This window comes from Asparagus officinalis, chromosome 7 (assembly GCF_001876935.1).
Source record: "Asparagus officinalis chromosome 7, Aspof.V1, whole genome shotgun sequence".
NCBI classification, from domain to species: Eukaryota; Viridiplantae; Streptophyta; class Magnoliopsida; order Asparagales; family Asparagaceae; genus Asparagus; species Asparagus officinalis.
Window position 1 is genome coordinate 27,955,740 of NC_033800.1, and position 17,706 is coordinate 27,973,445.

A 17,706-nucleotide genomic window follows, 5' to 3' on the forward strand; every position below is an offset into this window, starting at 1 on the left:
ATCAATTAAATCGTGGGGAGAAAACAGTTTCTGGAACCGTTCAACTTGTGTTTAAACGAGTCAAACGCTGAAAACAACGTTCTGGGCCCAAAATCTGTGTTTTAGACCTGAAACACAGAGTTGAGCATTTCCAGTTGGCTCAGATTCAGTTGCCATAACACTTTTTAGATCTGGAACGTAGAGTTGGGTTCTGCGTTTTGAACTAAAAACACAGCAATGAAGTTTGTGTTTGGATGTTGCAACATAGGGAGGACCTCTGCATTTTGATGTTGCAACGTAGGGAGGACCTCTGCGTTTTTGATGTTGTAACGCAGGGAGGATCTCTACGTTTTTGATGTTGCAACGCAGGAAGGACCTCTGTGTTTTAATGTTGAGGACCTATGCGTTTTTAATGTTGCAATGCAGGAAGGATCTCTGCATTTTTAATATTGCAACGTGGGGAGGACCTCTGCGTTTTGATGTTGAAACGCGGGTCTGACCTCTGCGTTTTGAGGTTTAAACACATGTCTGACCTCTGCGTTTTGATCGAGGACATCGACGTACAATACCATTTCATACGCTCGCTTATCGAGGATAGGAAATTACATTTAGAGAAGATTTTGGGGAGTTAAAATTCTACGGATATGTTGACGAAAGCAGCAACCATTGATAAAAATTGGTGTTGTACGTAACTTCAGTTGGCCTTCATGCGTAGGAGATGAAGGCAGAGCCACACTAGGAGGATCGTCGGGATCGTCGGGTTGATGATGATTGAAGAATGGATTTTTTCAAGTAGGAGAAGATGCTTGCAAAGAAGACAGAGTTCGGGAGAGCTCATTGATGGTGGTTTTGGTCTCAAAGTGGGAGATTGTTAGTCTTGAGAGTGGAGACCCAAACCTAGAATGAAAATCAATAAACATATAAAAATTCAAGACAGGCCACAGGTGTGGCGCGCGTCACACATTGGTGTGGCAAAATCTGCCTTTGTGTTTTGAAGACAGGCCACAGGTGTGGAGCGCGCCACAGGTGTGGAGCGCGCCACACCCTGGTATGGTAGAATCTGCCTTTGTATTCTGAAGACATGCCACATGTGTTGTGCGTGCTACACCCGGGTGTGGCAGACTCGTTTTCAGAATCCTAATCTGTTTTGGATTGTGTTTTGATATAAGTAGAAACACGTCCCTCTAGGGTTTAGGAGAAAAAAAAGAACACGAAAAAAGAGGATTTTGAGGGCTCTTTGAGATCAGAAATCTTAGAGAGAGAGGCCAATTGCGAGCATTATAATGTTCTTCAATTAATCAAAGAATTATGTGGTGTGGCTCCCGAGGATGTAGGCACGTTGCCGAACCTCGTTAAATCTGGTGTGCTCTTTCTTGTTTACTTTCCTGCAAGTTTTTATCTTTTATTAGCGGTGATTTTCCTACTTTCCTACTCTCAAAACAAGATCCGGAAGGGCACGGATTCGATTTGATTGTTTCGAGTCCCCAACAGGTACTCATAAGATGCATTTGATTTCATGGGACAGAGATTGTGCTTAACTAAAGAACAGGGAGGTCTTTGGGAGTGCCAATGTCTGCTACTAGACTTACCTACAACCCTATCAAGAGCCTATTACTAAAATTGAAAATAGGATTAAAGCTTGGGGTTTCCATTCCTTATCTTATGCAGGGAGGCTTGAACTAGTAAAATCTGTTCTCTTCAGCTTGCATATATATTAGACAAGTGTGTATATGTTGCCTAAGAAGGTACTCGAAAGAATTGACTCCGTATGTTGTCAATTTGTGCGGGGGAAGAGAGAGGGTACTCATAAGATGAATTTGATTTCATGGGACAGAGATTGTGCTTAACTAAAGAACAGGGAGGTCTTGGATTGATTAAAACATAGTTATGGAAAAAAGTGGTCATAATTGAACTGTTATGGGCTGTACACTGCAAAGAGGATCATTTATGGATTAGATGGGTACATTGTCAGTATTTGAAGAGGGCTAATATATGGGAGGTGAGAGCAAGAGTGGTTGGTTCTTGGCTGTGGAGGAGGAAGATATTACGGGTAAGGGATTGGATAATAGTTAGATTTGGAAGTGTTGATCACGCTGTTGCATATAGATTAGCAGTTTGAGAAGTGGAGAGAAGCTAAAGCTCAGCTATGTTTATAATTATCTGTTCTATAGCCAACCTGATATTGGATGGCCGGGGGTCTCTTATTTGGGATAATTTAGCTATCCCTAGGCCTTCTTTTGTGCGTTGGTTAGCTTTGTGTTGACGGTTGTTAGCTCAGGACAGAATCCTATATATTATTTGGAGTGATACAAGAGAGTAAGTGTATCTCGTGTGGACATGGAGGAGGAGATATATATTGATCACTTATTTTTTCTATTGTCCATTTGCTGTGATTGTGTGGAAGAAGATGCTGCAATGGCTGAAAATTCATAGAAACCCCATGAACTGGGGACAAGAAATTGAATGGTTGTGCAGATGGAGGAGGAAGACATCCATGAAATTTAAACTTGTTGTGCCTGCACTTGTCATCCGTTGGGTGAAAGGAAACAGGAGAAGATTCCAACAAACTAGCAGCAGCTCACTGACATAGTTCGGAGAATAAAGTTTGACATTATGGCTAGCTAGGGTGTCGAATACTAGCGCGTCTCCTCAGGTTAGAAGAAGTTGGGTCTCTGGTCTGTAACCTCTATCTGTAATGTGTAGAGGTGTGTGATGGTAAGTCGTTGATTTGAAAGCACCAGGTATGCATGGGAAGGGAATGTATCTATAATTCTCATTTGGTTAATGGAAGTTATTCATTTACCAAAAAAAGAAAAAGAAAAGGAAGCCGTTGCTAAATAATGAGGCATCCTAGACGGTAAATTCCGTCTAGGATACCCAGAATTCCGTCTAGAATGCGTATCCTAGACGGAATTCCGTCTAGAATACGCGTCTAGTATGTTTCCGTCTAGGATGTAGTATTCTAGACGAAAATTCCGTCTAGAATACATCCTAGACGGATTATTCTAGACGGAATTTCCGTCTAGAATAATTCATCCTAGACGGAAAAAATTCTGTCTAGAATGAGTATCCTAGACGGAAATTTCCGTCTAGAATACTTATTCTAGATGGAAATTGATGTTTTTTAATTTTTTTTTTAAAAAAGACATCCTAGACGGAATTTAGTATCCTCGACGGAATTTCCGTCTAGGATACTATGCTACAGTATTTTTTTTTTTTTGCAGAATCTATTTTGGGTGCATGTACACAATATTGAACAACAAAAAATTATATTCATATGCAACACAATCTAATTATATTCCAATATCAAATCTCATTATATTCAAATAATACATTCACCAAAATAGTAGAGAGATACATAAATTGTTTACAAACTTTTACATAAATTATTTACAAGAGGATCTGTATGCTCCATCGCACAACATTACGCACAATTCCTCCTCTTTGGAAAAATCGAGCAACAACAAGAGCTACATCCTCTGCGGGCTGTGAGGATCTGGTGAATCCCAACTTTTAAACCCGTTAATACGTATAATCATCAAAAGTATAATATAAATACAGAAAAAACATAAAAAAGAAAAATGTAAAAGAAAATTTTAGAAAAATACCCACCAGCCAGTCCAATTTTCTGTCCACATCTTAGGACTCGTTTCATTGTTTGGCTTGAAGCTATCACAATAAAAACCATTGCAAGTATTTATCTGATAAACCAAATAAAAATATAAGTTTCCCTCAAAAATATTAAAGTAGATTAAAAAAGTAATTTTATTGTAATAAAATTTTTTAAATACCATTGGTTGAGGAGCATCATCTTGTTGACACATAATCCATGGTACACCAACATTGAGAGCTTCTGCCATTTGTGCACTCCACAAAATGTATCTTTTTCCAGCATCTTTAAAGGGTTTTTCAACATTACCATACTCATTCTCAATCTATTTTTAAAAAAATTAAAAAAATCAGAATAATACTATTTAAAAACGAAATAAAGTAGTTTGTTTCTTTTACATGTTTCATACTTGAGTGAGAATGATAGGCCCTCCTTGTGGTGCCAAAAGGCTTTCTATTTTAACCATGTCTACAATTTTAGTGACGAACTTTTGCATTTCATCCTGCAAGATAAAAATATTGGGGAATCATAAAAAATTGGAGTCAAAATAGCTAATTCAATAATAAAAAACATTTAAAAAATTATTTTTACCTTAAATGGCTGGTTATCAGTCCTGAACTGCATTCCAGGTATTTGTTGCAACCATGCAGGAAGTCCTCTGAAAATGGGAAAAATTAACATAATTCAAAAAACTTATAATAAAGATAATTATATAAAAATGATTATATAATTTTGACATTACCCATGATTCCATTCAGCACAAACATAAGATCCAATACGCAAAATTGCATACATTCCAAATATACCTTGCCAACTGTTCCATCAACAGAGGATCCTCCGGCATAAAGAACACCATCTTGAATTTGTAGTGCAAGAATGGTTTGTTTCCCCAGTAGCTTTCTTGTTCCTGAGTATAACATAGTTGATGTGCATTTGGACAAATCCACTTCCTGCAGATTCACACACTCTGTCAGTCATTGCATTTGGACAAAAAACCTCTTAACAACATGATGTTAACTAAGCATATACTAGAGCATCTCAACAAGTACTGTGATCTCAAAAGGTCATGACCAGACACCAGATTTCAGAAGACATTCACATAAGCAAGCACGACAATGATATAGCAAGAAACATGACCAGACACCAGATTTCAGAAGACATTCACATAAGCAAGCACGACAATGATATAGCAAGAAACACAAATCATTAGCTACGTGTTCTATATAACTGACAGATTTGAAAATATAATATTGCTTATGTAACATCTCAAACAAATTGAGCAAATACAGTATTAAAAACCTGATTAATTACCGGGAAAAGTTGCACAATTTATCGAAACAATGGAATCAAATTTTATTTAAATAGGAAGGTAATAAGGAGCAGCAATCGGATAAACTTTGGATATATTTGTGGGGAGCTAATACAGACTCAGGAAGAACTACAGTTTACGAACTCCATATATTTGTGGGAAGCTAAGCTAATATTAACTTAGGAATCTGTGGGTATTTTGGCACGTAATTGCGTCCAATCCAAATAAGAAAGTTACATTATGGCTTAAGTCACCAACTACAATTCCTAGTTTTCTTATGAATTACTTTACAGAACAATCCTAACAATTTGCAGCAATTTATCAGCTTTCTCAAGGAATATTTATCTGAAACATCACTGACCAAAAGAAATGAAAGCACGTGAGAATTACCTGTTGGAATATCAAATTAAAATGTTAGAATAAATGAGGTTAATAGCATGAGTTTTAGAAGTGCAAGGGTCATAAGTTTAGAAGGGGAAGAGACATAGGTTATGGAAGAATAAGAGTACCTTACTCATTTATGATATTTATCTTTATGGCATTAAAATAGGAGTTTAATTTGTGACTATTGGTATGCCTAGACGTTTTTGTTTTTGAAGCCTATATAAAGGGCTATTGTAATCCTTGTTTGATATGAAGAGAGAAAATTGAAGAAATATAAGTGAGTTCTTCATTTGAACGAGTTCTAAGTTCGTAAACTTAAGAGTCATCAGTGGTATCAGAGCCACTTGATCCAATTTTCCCATTCTCTCTTCTTCTCATGGCTACCACAAATAATCTTGTCAATCCTCAAGTGCCCAAATTATTAAAAGATAACTATGAGAGTTGGTCAATCCAAATGAGAGCCTTATTTGGTTCTCAAGAGTTGTGGGAGCTGATCATTGATGGGTTCACGGAACCTACACCAGAAGTAGAAGCCACCTATACCGCCGAAGAGAAGAAGGCTCTCAGAGAACAAAGAAAGAAGGATAGCAAGGCTCGTTTTCTACTCTATCAAGGGTTGGACGAGTCTACCTTTGAGAGAGTTGCTGAAGCAACGACAAGCAATGAAGCATGGGAAATCCTTGCAACCATCTACAAAGGTGTCGAGCGGGTGAAGCGAATTCGCCTCCAAACTTTGAGGGGCGATCTTGAAGCCGCTCAAATGAAAGATGAAGAACAAATCTCCGATTATTATTCACGATTACTTCTAATTGTGAATAAAATAAGGAGAAATGGAGAGAAGATGGAGGACATCCGAGTGATGGAGAAGTTGCTCAGATCCCTCACATCAAAATTCGAGCACGTGGTGGCGGCAATTGAGGAGTCAAAGAATTTGGAGGATATCTCAATAGAGGAGCTCTTGGGATCTCTCCAAGTTCATGAACAACGAATGCAAAAGAAGGCTAGTTCCATAGTTTTGGAGCAAGTACTAGAGTCAACATTGACTCTAAGTAATCAAGGCTCACAAGCAAGAGGTCGTGGTCGTGGTCGTGGTAGAGGCAGAGGACGTGGTCCCCAACAACAAACCACTCAAAATCAAGTGGAGATCCAAAGCTTTAGAGGACGAGGACGAAGCAATCGTGGAAGATACACACCTGGCCGTGGAAGCAACAAGAATGTTCAGTGCTATAACTGTCACAAGTTTGGGCACTATGCTTCAAATTGTTGGCACAAAACTGAAGACCAAACCAATCTCGCCGAAGAAACAAATGATGTGGGTAACAACTCTACGCTTCTTCTTGCTAATGATGATTCAAGTGTTGAGAATGATGCTTGGTACCTTGACTCGGGTGCTAGCAACCACATGTGCTGGAAGAAAGAACTTTTCATAGAACTCGCAGAAGGAGTTCATGGAAGTGTGAGCCGCGGAGATTCTTCAAAACTCCCGGTTGAAGGCAAAGGGAAGATTAAAATATACCAAAAGGATGGTAAGCCCGAGTATATTTCCGATGTTTACTATATTCCTAACATGAAAAGTAATATTCTTAGCATCGGTCAATTACTCGGAAAGGGATACAAAGTATATATGGAGAACAACCATCTTTGGTTGAAAAATACAAATGGAGGCCTCATAGCTTGTGTTAAGATGACAAGGAACCACATGTTTCCCTTGCATCTAAACACGAAAGTCGACAAGTGTTTTCAAGGACTCATGGAGAATGAGTCATGGAGGTGGCATCTTCGCTTCGGCCATCTAAACTTCAGCGGCCTGAAGTTACTGTCTACAGCTGGCATGGTACGAGGTCTACCAATAATTGATCCACCGAATCATATTTGTGAAGGTTGTGTAATCGGCAAGCAACCGCGACTTCCTTTTCCCAGTGGAAAATCATGGAGAGCAAGTGTACCATTGCAACTTGTTCACACCGACATCTGCGGACCGATCGATCCCATCTCTTTGGGAGGTAATAGATATTTTATAACTTTCATTGATGACTTCAGTAGAAAGTTGTGGGTGTACACTCTTAAAGAAAAATCTGCTGCCTTTACTACATTCAAACATTTTAAAGCTTTAGTTGAAGCAGAGAGCGGCCACAAGCTAAAAATTCTTCGATCTGACCGAGGTGGTGAGTACACCTCAAATCTGTTTCAAGAATATTACAGGGAGCAAGGTATAAAAAGACAGTTTACTACTGCCTACACACCACAGCAAAATGGCATTGCAGAAAGAAAGAACCGGACCATCCTCGACATGACAAGAACCATGCTCAAAGAAAAGGGATTGCCAAAGCAGTTCTGGGTAGAAACCGTGGCGTGCTCAGCTTATTTTCTCAACCGATGCCCCACAAAGATAGTGAAGAACAAGACACCTCAAGAGGCATGGAGCGGTTACACGCCTAGTGTGGCACACCTGCGAATTTTTGGTTGTGTTGCATATGCTCAAGTACCTGAATTCAAAAGGAAGAAGCTTGATAATCACGGTGAAAAATGCATTTTCATCGGATATAGCGAGGTGTCGAAGGCATACAAGCTCTACAATCCACTAACCAAGAAACTAGTTGTTAGTAGAGACGTTGTCTTTAATGAAGAAGAAGCATGGAACTGGAGCAATGAAGATCAACCAGTGGTGAATGAACCCGATGAGTCTCTGCATGAGGAACCATCACTACGTACACCACCATCTCCTCCACACTCTACACCCTCTCCTGCAAGAGGATCTCCATCTTCTGGGGAAGGTAGTAGCAGCGAATCTACCATGCAACGAGGTCCCATCAAAATGAGAAGCCTCAGGGAGATCTATGAGCAGATAGAAGAAGACGAAGAGTCAAATCTTTTCTGCTTATATGCTGATCATGAACCTCTCACTTTTCAAGAAGCCGTAAAAGAAGATAGTTGGCGAACAGCAATGGAGGAGGAGATCCACGCCATCCAAAAGAATGACACTTGGGAGTTGACAACTCTTCCACAAAATCACAAGGCAATAGGGGTCAAGTGGGTGTACAAGATCAAGCGCACAGCAAATGGTGAAGTTGATCGGTACAAGGCGAGGCTTGTAGCGAAAGGTTACAAACAAAAGTACGGCATCGACTATGAAGAAGTCTTTGCTCCGGTTGCTCGACTGGATACGGTGAGACTATTAATTTCACTTGCAGCTCATCACAGGTGGAATATATATCATTTGGATGTCAAGTCAGCATTCCTCAATGGCGTTCTTGAGGAAGAGGTGTACGTGCAACAACCAGAAGCCTTTCTCGTGAAAGGGCAAGAAGACAAAGTGTACCATTTGAAGAAAGCCTTGTATGGCTTAAAGCAGGCACCACGGCCGTGGAACGCTCAAATTAATGGCTATCTTCATCAAAACGGTTTCATTAAATGTCCTTATGAACATGCCATCAACATGAAGAGGAACCATAAAGGTGAATTTTTCTAATAATTTATCTTTATGTTGATGATTTATTATACATAGGAAGCAGTACCGAGATACTTGCTGAATTCAAGGCGGTAATGTTCAATGAATTTGAGATGATGGATAATGGATTGATGTTCTATTTTCTTGGCATTGAAGTGAAGCAGCAACAAGGAGGATTTTATATCCCAGAAGAAGTACATGAAGGAGATCTTAGAGAAGTTCAAGATGAATGAAATGCAACCCTGTGAACACCCAGTAGCCATCGGAATGAACGATCAAGAGAAGGAGACGGACGTTCGTGATCAACTCTTTCAAAAGTCTAGTTGGCAGCCCTGAGATCAACTTGACGATCACAAGGCCTGATATTACTTATGGAGTTGGACTTGTGAGTCGCTATATGGAGACACCGAATGAATCTCACTGCTAGCTGCGAAGGGATACTAAGGTATATCAAAGGCACACTCAACCTGGGTCTCTCTATGCATATGATGAAAATGCACTAACTAGTTAGTTACTCAGATAGTGACTGGGGAGGTTGCAAAGTGAGAGAAAAAGCACCACAGGCTATGTCTTCTATCTTGGGTCAACTGCATTTTCAATGGACCTCAAAGAAGCAAGGAGTTGTAGCTTTATCTTCATGTGAAGTAGAATATGTGGCCGGCTGCATCTACAGTATGAAGCAATTTGGTTGCGGAACATATTAAAGGAGTTGGATCATCCACAAGAAGACTCGACGTAACTTTTGTGGACAACAAATCAGCCATCCAGCTTGCTAAGAACCCAGTACATCATGGAGGAGCAAACACATAGATACACGACGTTTCATTTCTCAGAGACCATGTAAAGCAGAAAACCGTTGAACTGAAGCATTGTCACACCACATGAACAAGTGCAGACATATTCACCAAGCCATTATCAGGTGAAACTTTCATGAGGCTAAGAGACATGCTTGCGCATAAAGACTTTTGATTTGAAGGTGTTTGGGTCAAAAGTTGGTTTCTGTTGTGGAATTCATTATATCTTCGGTCGATTACAATAAATTCAAAAAAGAAATAGCCTTTTTATAAGACTCCTTTTACACAACAAATAAAAATTACAACTCTTGAGAAACAAACGCAGGATCGTTGTTTGGATGCGCTTGCTTGCGTGGAATCTTTGCCTGTGCCGGGGGCGCTTTGACTCGTGGACCACCAAATCACAGATTCTGATTGAATCGTGAAGGCTTTAGGAATTCTTCCTTCGTTTATCGAAGTAAGAATGAAAATAAGCGAATATCTTATCGATGTAAGATGTTCACTCTTCCAAAGATCAAGTCTGAGCTTAGATATCTAGGAATCGCCAAAAGTTTCTTGAGGATGTTTGTGAAGCAGGAAGACTCTCTCTCTTGCTCAAGATCACCAAAAGCTCAAGCCTTTTGCTCTGATCTCCCCTCTGTCCTTTATTTCGTGTCTAGGGAGGTATTTATAGGGGTATGAGTGCACAACAGTTGAAAGAAACGGGGGCAAAATAACCGACCAGATAACTGTTCTTTGGCCGCTGCAGTCTACACTGCCGCGGCCATTGGCGCGACAGTATAGGCTACCGCGGCCAAAGAGGTAGTTATCAGCACGTTCCATCGTGCCTAAAACCGCTCTCCCACGACCTTTAACCACATTTTTCGTGGTTTAACTGCTTGTCCACGTCAGCACACGTTCTATTTCTGATACGCCGCCACATGGACTTCAAAAAATTATCGAATAACTGTCTTACAACTGCCACAGCATCCTCTTATAATGGCCGCGGCACCATAGGTTGCAGCGGTTAAGCCGCGGCACCATAGGCTGCCGCGCCTTAGCCGCGGTACCTTGGTCTGCCACGCCTTAGCCGCGGCACCTTGGTCTGCCGCGCCTTAGCCGCGGCACCATGTCCTGCCGCGCCGCCATGTGTTTGGTCTGCCGTGCCTTAGCCGCGGCACCATGTCCTGCCGCGCCGCCATGTGTTGATTGATGACGTGTATATTGTTCTTCTATGTTGTCTTGAGTGGTGTTTGGATGTCTGTAAGTATTTTTTGACGCCTACAGATACCCCCTCCAAATGATCACAGACTCATCATTTTGAAGAGGAGTCTGGGACACTTTGGATATGATAAGTTTTCCTTGCAATTTCTTTAGTACTTTGTTGAGGAAGTTGCGTAACATATTCTATGGATGGCTTCAATCCTTGACTTCTTCATCTTTTAGCTTATTCAGTGCTTTGTAGAATAGCTAAATTCCCTCCGGTGCTGCGTTTATCACGTGGCCATTGTCAAAGTCTTGAATTTGAACTGCCGTCGAAGAATGGAGAAATAGTTTATACTCATATACTCCATTGGAGTGTTCGGGAAATAGTTTAACCTCATATACCCGTTGGGAGGTTCAAGGAGATGCAGTTTATACTCATATACTCATCGGAGTGTTCGGGAAATAGTTTAACCTCATATACCCGTTGGGAGGTAGCCAGGTTATTCTTAAGAATATTTTGAGTGATATTCTCCAGAAACTTCCTGTTGATGGTAGGGAAACAGTTTAGACTCGTGTATCCATTGGAGTAATATGGTCTTTTTTTTATTGGTAGAGATGAACCCACTCCTGGAGAGGAAGAATTTTATATTCTATCTCCTGGTCTCTTGTTTGTTGGTAGAGATAAACCCAGAATCGGAGAGAAAGAATTTTATATTCTATCTCCTGGAGTAAAGAAACTCAAAGTGGGATCTCCACTTAGAGGATCTGGACTGGTTTGAATAATCCTGACTGTCATAGGGTTTGATTATTCAATTCAAAAGTAGACCTCTCGTTCATGAAATGAATCGAAAGGTCATTTTGGTTAAGGTTTGATCAAGTGGGAGTTTTGAGGCGATCCTAACTGTTTAAAGGTTTGATCATTCGATTTGTGGACCTCTCGTTCATGGAAGGAATCGAGAGGGGATTTTGGCTTTGGTCTTAACTGTTTAAAGGTTTGACCATGAGAGAATTTTGTGAGGGAAGATTGATCCAACGAAGTGATCGAATCTCACCTTAGCAAAAGAGTATTTGTAAATCACCGTGGGGATGTAGTGTTTATCACTTTGTTTATAATGATCGGATTATCCCTAAGAAAATTACATATAGCATTCTTTCGGGAACTTCCCGTTACATGAATTATCCACCCTCATCTTTCTTTGCAAAACTAGGTGTAACGAGGAGTACGTTATCCTCAGTTGCATGTTCGAGTTATCCTTAAGAATATAAGATTCTTCAGGAACTCCCCGTTATATAAATCATCCACCCCCAGCTTTCTTTGCGAAACCGGGTTTAACATTGTACTTAGTTGGATGACCAAGAAGCAGTTTATACTCGTATACTCTTTGGAGTGCAGGAAAACAGTTTATACTCGTGCACCCACTGGAGTTGGAGTCGTATTTATTCGGCTTGTTTCGTCATTATGACGCCGGAGTCAATTAGGGCTTGGATCTTATTTTTGAGTCCAAAGCAAATATTGGTGGGATGAAGAATTCTTCTGTGATATGCACAGTAGTTTGGATCTGTAATCATCTTAGCATCCTCCTGATCTTTAATAGGCGGTAGCTCGATTTTGTCATTGGCGAGGAGGTATTCCAATATGGCTGGAGCTTCATCGTCTTCGAAAGAATACTCCTTTTGGAACCTCGGATCGAGAGTCGTGTTCACAGGAATTGTGGATGTCGTTGGTTGACCTCTCTCAACTTTCTTTCTTTTAAGAAAGTGTTCAGCTTGCTCACCACGTAGTTTTAACTCTTTCCAAGTGGTGGATGGTACGACCCGCAGAGCTTCCAAGACATCGATGGAGAGGTTATTGTGGCATGTTTGCAGGATGAACTCCTCTGTAATAGGATCTCTGCAATTCATTGCTTTGCCACGGAAGCGCTTAACAAAATCGTCGACTGACTCTCCGTCTTTTTGCTTCTCATCCAGAAGGGTTCTGATTGACACTTCGGTGTCATCATCGAAGAAGTTGTTGAGGAACAAACTTTCCATGTCATCCCAGCAATTGATGCTCCCTGGCTTGAGACGTCGGTACCAATCGAAGGCGGGCCCACGAATGGTGCCAACGAATGACCGGACCATTAAATCCTCGTTTCCAGAGATCATGTCCAAATGAGACTTGAAATAAATCAAGTGCTGAATCGGCGAACTCTTCCCCTCAAACGGTGTGAAGTTAATCAGATTGAACTTTATCGGATACGGTATTGAATCCCATTAAAGATAATTGGACCACCCCCAGTGAGAGGTGCTATTGAACCACCCCCAATATCGTTATTGGGAGGATCCGTTAAACCACCCCCAGCGTTATTGCCATTGGGAGGTGTATCAGCCATAATGACTTCATCCACCTCTGGATCACTGTCATCTACAACATTCCGAGTGTGGTGGCTGGATTCAAATCGCTGATTGGACTCAGGAGGTTGAGGCTGTTGAGTTAACAGTTCTCTCATTTGTTGGATAGCCAACTTCATTTCTGTCTTCACTTCAGCTCTAATTTCTTCACGTTGTTTGGCTAGAGCTTCCTGAAGTATTTGAGTGAACTGATCAGCAGTGATTGTGAATACTTCTCTGATTTGTCCTGTGCTAGACATTGTATCATCAGAAGCGATTGCAGAATAAGTGTCCGAGAATTCATCCTCCGAGGACATTCCTTCTTGCATTCTTTTGTAATCTCTGCGTCTGATGGCTCCTAATTGGAGTCGAGACATCCTTTGAGCAATTCTTGGATTGACTTTTCCTCTCGGGGAAAAGTCGGGATTTGAGTCACTTGAATGTCGCTTAGACTTTCTTTTATCAGCCACGTTGATGGTGACTTCAGGGAATTCATCATCTTGGGCAGCTGATTTTCTTTTGTAGAAATATCTCGGCTTAGGCTTCGACGATACAGAGACTCTTCGTGGGATGGCTTCTCGTTTGAAACAGTCACATTCTGATAATGCTGCTTTAACGAGTCGCACACAGGAACAATGAGAGTTTATTTCTCGAATAACTCTCTTTCGAAAATTATTCACAACCCCAACTTGATAATACAATTCATCGGTATGATTGCTAAAAAATCGTATCGTCTGTCGGCATGACCTCTCAGGTATGACGATATCATTTGGTGAATGCGTCTTCTTCTGGGGGTGTAAAACCTTGTTGGCATTCTCAGGATAATTTATTTCTGTCTTTGAGCGATCCAAGGTTATGTCGGGAGTCGCACGTTTAAAACCACCCCCTTGCGGGTATGGAATCTTAACGGGCTCCGAATGTTGATTTTTTACAACTTCAGACTTTGGAATCCAAACTTGGCGGAGATTCGGTGGTTCTTTGGCCACCGTTTCCTTCTTTCTTTCTCGTCTTTGTTGTAAAAGAGCACGGGCATGAACAGCATTTGCACGACGTTTTTGTATACGTTCTTTGAGGGTCGAACGAGTCCTTTTGACAATAGTCCATTCCTCCATCGTTAATTTAGCAGAGACATGAATGATTGGTCGTTGAGACAACTGAACCACTCGATGCCTCCTCGACTCTAAGTCCGCATGATAACGAACTCCGTCGGTTTGTTCCAAGGCTTTAGCCATTTGGCGAGCGCGGCGCTGACGTTGTCTCTAACGAGCCCTCTTCGTCTGTGCCGGTGGGCTTTGATTTGATGACTCTTTAACAAGATAAGAGTCATTGTGAGCAGAGGTGTTGCGAGTAAAATCCTCAGCAACAATCAGGCGAGAGTCTTCATTCTGTGCCTTCTTTGGCATGGAAGTCTTCTTCAATGGTGAGATCCTCTTGTACTTGCGAGACAATGAAGATCTTGAAGAGGATGATGAGAGATATTCCTCAAACTTGGTTTGGTCGAATTCGTATTCGACCATGGATTCAACTGGAATCTTGATCGGCTGCGACACGACGGTCTCGGCAGCGAGACCGTTGGCTCCCACTGTGGTCGCCAGCTTGTTTGCGTCAAAAGTTGGTTTTGCTGTGGAATTCATTATATCTTCAGTCGATTACAACAAATTCAAAGAAATAGTCTTTTTATAAGACTTCTTTTACACAACAAAATGAAAATTATAACTCTTGGGAAACAAACGCAGGATCGTTGTTTGGATCACTGCTTGCGTGGGATCTTTGCCTGTGCCGGGGGTGCGTTAGCCCGTGGACCACCAAATCACAGATTCTGATCAAATCGTGAGGGGTTTATGATTCTGACTTCGTTTATCGAAGTGAGAAATTGAAACGATATCTTATCGATGTAAGATAGTCGTTCTTCTTGAAATCAAGTCAAAGCCTGAATATCAAGGAGTTGCCAGAAGCTCAAGAACTCTGCTCTCTCTCTGCTCTGGAATGCTCTGAAGTGCTCAAAAATGATCAGCCCCCCTGAGAAAATAGCCTTCGGGGAGTATATATAGCCTCTAGGAACAGTTGGCAGAAAAGCATCCTGCTTTAACTGCCGCGGCACCATAGGTTGCAGCGGTTAAGCCGCGACACCATAGGCTGCCGCGCCTTAGCCGCGGCACCTTGGGCTGCCGCGCCTTAGCCGCGGCACCTTGGTCTGCCGCGCCTTAGCCGTGGCACCATGTCCTGTCGCGCCGCCATGTTTTGCTTGATGACGTGTATATTGTTCTTCTATGTTGTCTTGAGTGGTGTTTGGATGTCTGTAAGCATTTTTTGACGCCTACAGAAGTGACGTGTTGGAATATCAAATTAAAATGTTAGAATAAATGAGGTTAATAGCATGAGTTTTAGAAGTGCAAGGGTCATAAGTTTAGAAGGGGAAGAGACATAGGTTATGGAAGAATAAGAGTAACTTACTCATTTATGATATTTATCTTTATGGCATTAAAATAGGAGTTTAATTTGTGACTATTGGTATGCCTAGACGTTTTTGTTTTTGAAGCCTATATAAAGGGCTATTGTAATCCTTGTTTGATATGAAGAGAGAAAATTGAAGAAATATAAGTGAGTTCTTTATTTGAAAGAGTTCTAAGTTCGTAAACTTAAGAGTCATCATTACTAGCGTCCCATCGAGGGTGGAAGCAAGAACATACATCCCAATAGGAGAAAACCTAACAAAAGAAACCGGCGGGCTTTCCTCATCGATCAACGTCTTCACTTCCGGTGCCCTCTGAGTGGCAGCGCTTATCCACAATCTCACACTAAAAACTCACAAATTTTAACTTATTTACTGAACTGCCACCTCCGAACAAGTTCACGTTGCCCGCACCCTCGCGCTTTAGCGCTCATCGACGCCGGCCGAGAAAAAAATAATACCAAAAAGGAAAAGGATTTACAACATAATAAAACAGAAGATTTTTTAATTAAAACCTATAAAAAAATTAGGCAGAGAAGAGACTACGGGGAACCGCGTCTATCTGCATCCGAGCCCGATAAGATCTGAGCGAGCATGGGCTCGCACCTGCATCTCGAGCGCTGCGATGTAATCCGTCGCCTCTTGTAGAAGCGTCGGAAACGAGCCGAAGGACAGCTTCCGGCAGCCCGGAACCAGCCGCCAAAAACCCTAACTTTCCTGCAGGATCGGCGACTTTTTGGGCGGGAGCGACGGTTCGGATCGAGGAAGATTATTTCTTTTGAGGGGTTTGGGGCTGAGAGCGAGCGGTTCGAGAGGATGGCACGCTCTAATCATGAAGATGATGTAATCTCTCTAGAAATTTTCGTCTAGGATACCAGGATTTTTTAAAAAAAAAATTTAAAAATAAAATTTTCGTCTAGAATACTATTCTAGATGAAAATTTCCGTCTAGAATATTTTATCCTAGACGGAATATTCTAGATGGAAATTTTTCGTCTAGTTTAATACATTCTAGACGGAAAAATTTCCGTCTAGAATATTCCGTCTAGGATACGTGAATTTTTACTAGTGGCCCCATGTCATTCACCCTAAAAGATGAGCAGGTTGTATATATCTACTATTATATTAGGGTTTTTTATATTAATCCCTATAATCTTTAATATAATTTAAAATTATCACATCATTGGGAATTCTATTAGGTCTTCCAATTCTTAATTATTTTTTGTAATTAGTCTCTTAAAACATTTAAATTTCTATTACATACTATAATTCTTAAGTTATTTTGAAATTAGACCCTCCGATTAAGTAAATAAATAGCAACTAGAGAGATTAACTTGAAAGTTGACTGAGACTTATTACAAATGGAAAACGAATGGAAGAAGAACAAACACAAAATTCGGATCTCTCATAAACACACTGGATTTGATTCAATTAATGATGAGTGTACTATGGGAATGAGATTTTGGGTTCCTTTTATAGGGACTAGGTGTCTTTGAACACATCTCTTCACCAAAGGACGCACCCATCTGGAATAAAAAGAAGTGACTGTTTGGGTTCGAACAGACACAACTCAACCGAACAGTTGCGACACTTCGTGATTAGATGCGCCCGTTAAACTTTAGTTTTGGTCCATCTTCCGACTTGAATATCTCATTCATTTGGAAACCGATTTGGTCAAGTGAGTATACCAGATTCATTGCCTTTGAATGACGAACGCGTTCAAACCCACTCCCATCAATTTCGGATAGTGGGACCCACCAAAATATTTAGCTCAATTTGCTAAGAGGTCGTTTTCATTCATTTAGACTGTTAGATTCGTAAAAAATAATTCAGTATTAAATTAATAACCGAAATCAAATTGAATAAAATATTCTTGAAAAGAACTGTTAGGAAAAACACTTTCTGTAGGAGAGAGAAAGAACTAGAATTGCTGGAGTAAGGTACGTTAAGTGACGAATCTCTTTAAGACAAATTACGCCCCAAGCTATGGTGCTCACAGGATGATCGGACGTTGTCTCCCAAGATACAACACTCCTTCAAGCTTCGGAAAAGCACATCTGCAAAGTTTTACTAGTGAACCAAAGCTAACCGTCCTTTCCACCACTTGACCGGATAGGAAAACGAATGGAAGAAGAACGAACACAAAATTCAGATCTCTCTTAAGCACACTGGATAT

The 17,706-nt window shown here is 40.9% G+C and overlaps 1 protein-coding gene across 1 annotated transcript; it reads right to left on the reverse strand.

Moving 5' to 3' along the window:
* Positions 3,301–16,119, reverse strand: LOC109846577 (beta-galactosidase 15-like). Its single transcript, XM_020415825.1, has 7 exons — positions 16,078–16,119; positions 4,396–4,539; positions 4,181–4,247; positions 3,999–4,091; positions 3,771–3,914; positions 3,592–3,680; positions 3,301–3,498 (listed from the first exon to the last, which is right to left on the reverse strand). Exons 2-7 carry the CDS (start codon positions 4,443–4,445, stop codon positions 3,450–3,452), a joined length of 492 nt encoding a protein of 163 aa, XP_020271414.1. The 5' UTR covers positions 4,446–4,539; positions 16,078–16,119; the 3' UTR covers positions 3,301–3,449.

Coding starts and splice junctions, on each gene's coding strand:
- LOC109846577 (XM_020415825.1), bottom strand. CDS start 4,445: ATGGTGTTCTTTATGCCGGAGGATCCTCTGTTGATGGAACAGTTGGCA. Junction 4,248..4,395: donor TTGATGGAACAGTTGGCAAG/GTATATTTGGAA, acceptor TCCCATTTTCAG/AGGACTTCCTGCATGGTTGC. Junction 3,681..3,770: donor ATGATGCTCCTCAACCAATG/GTATTTAAAAAA, acceptor TTGGTTTATCAG/ATAAATACTTGCAATGGTTT.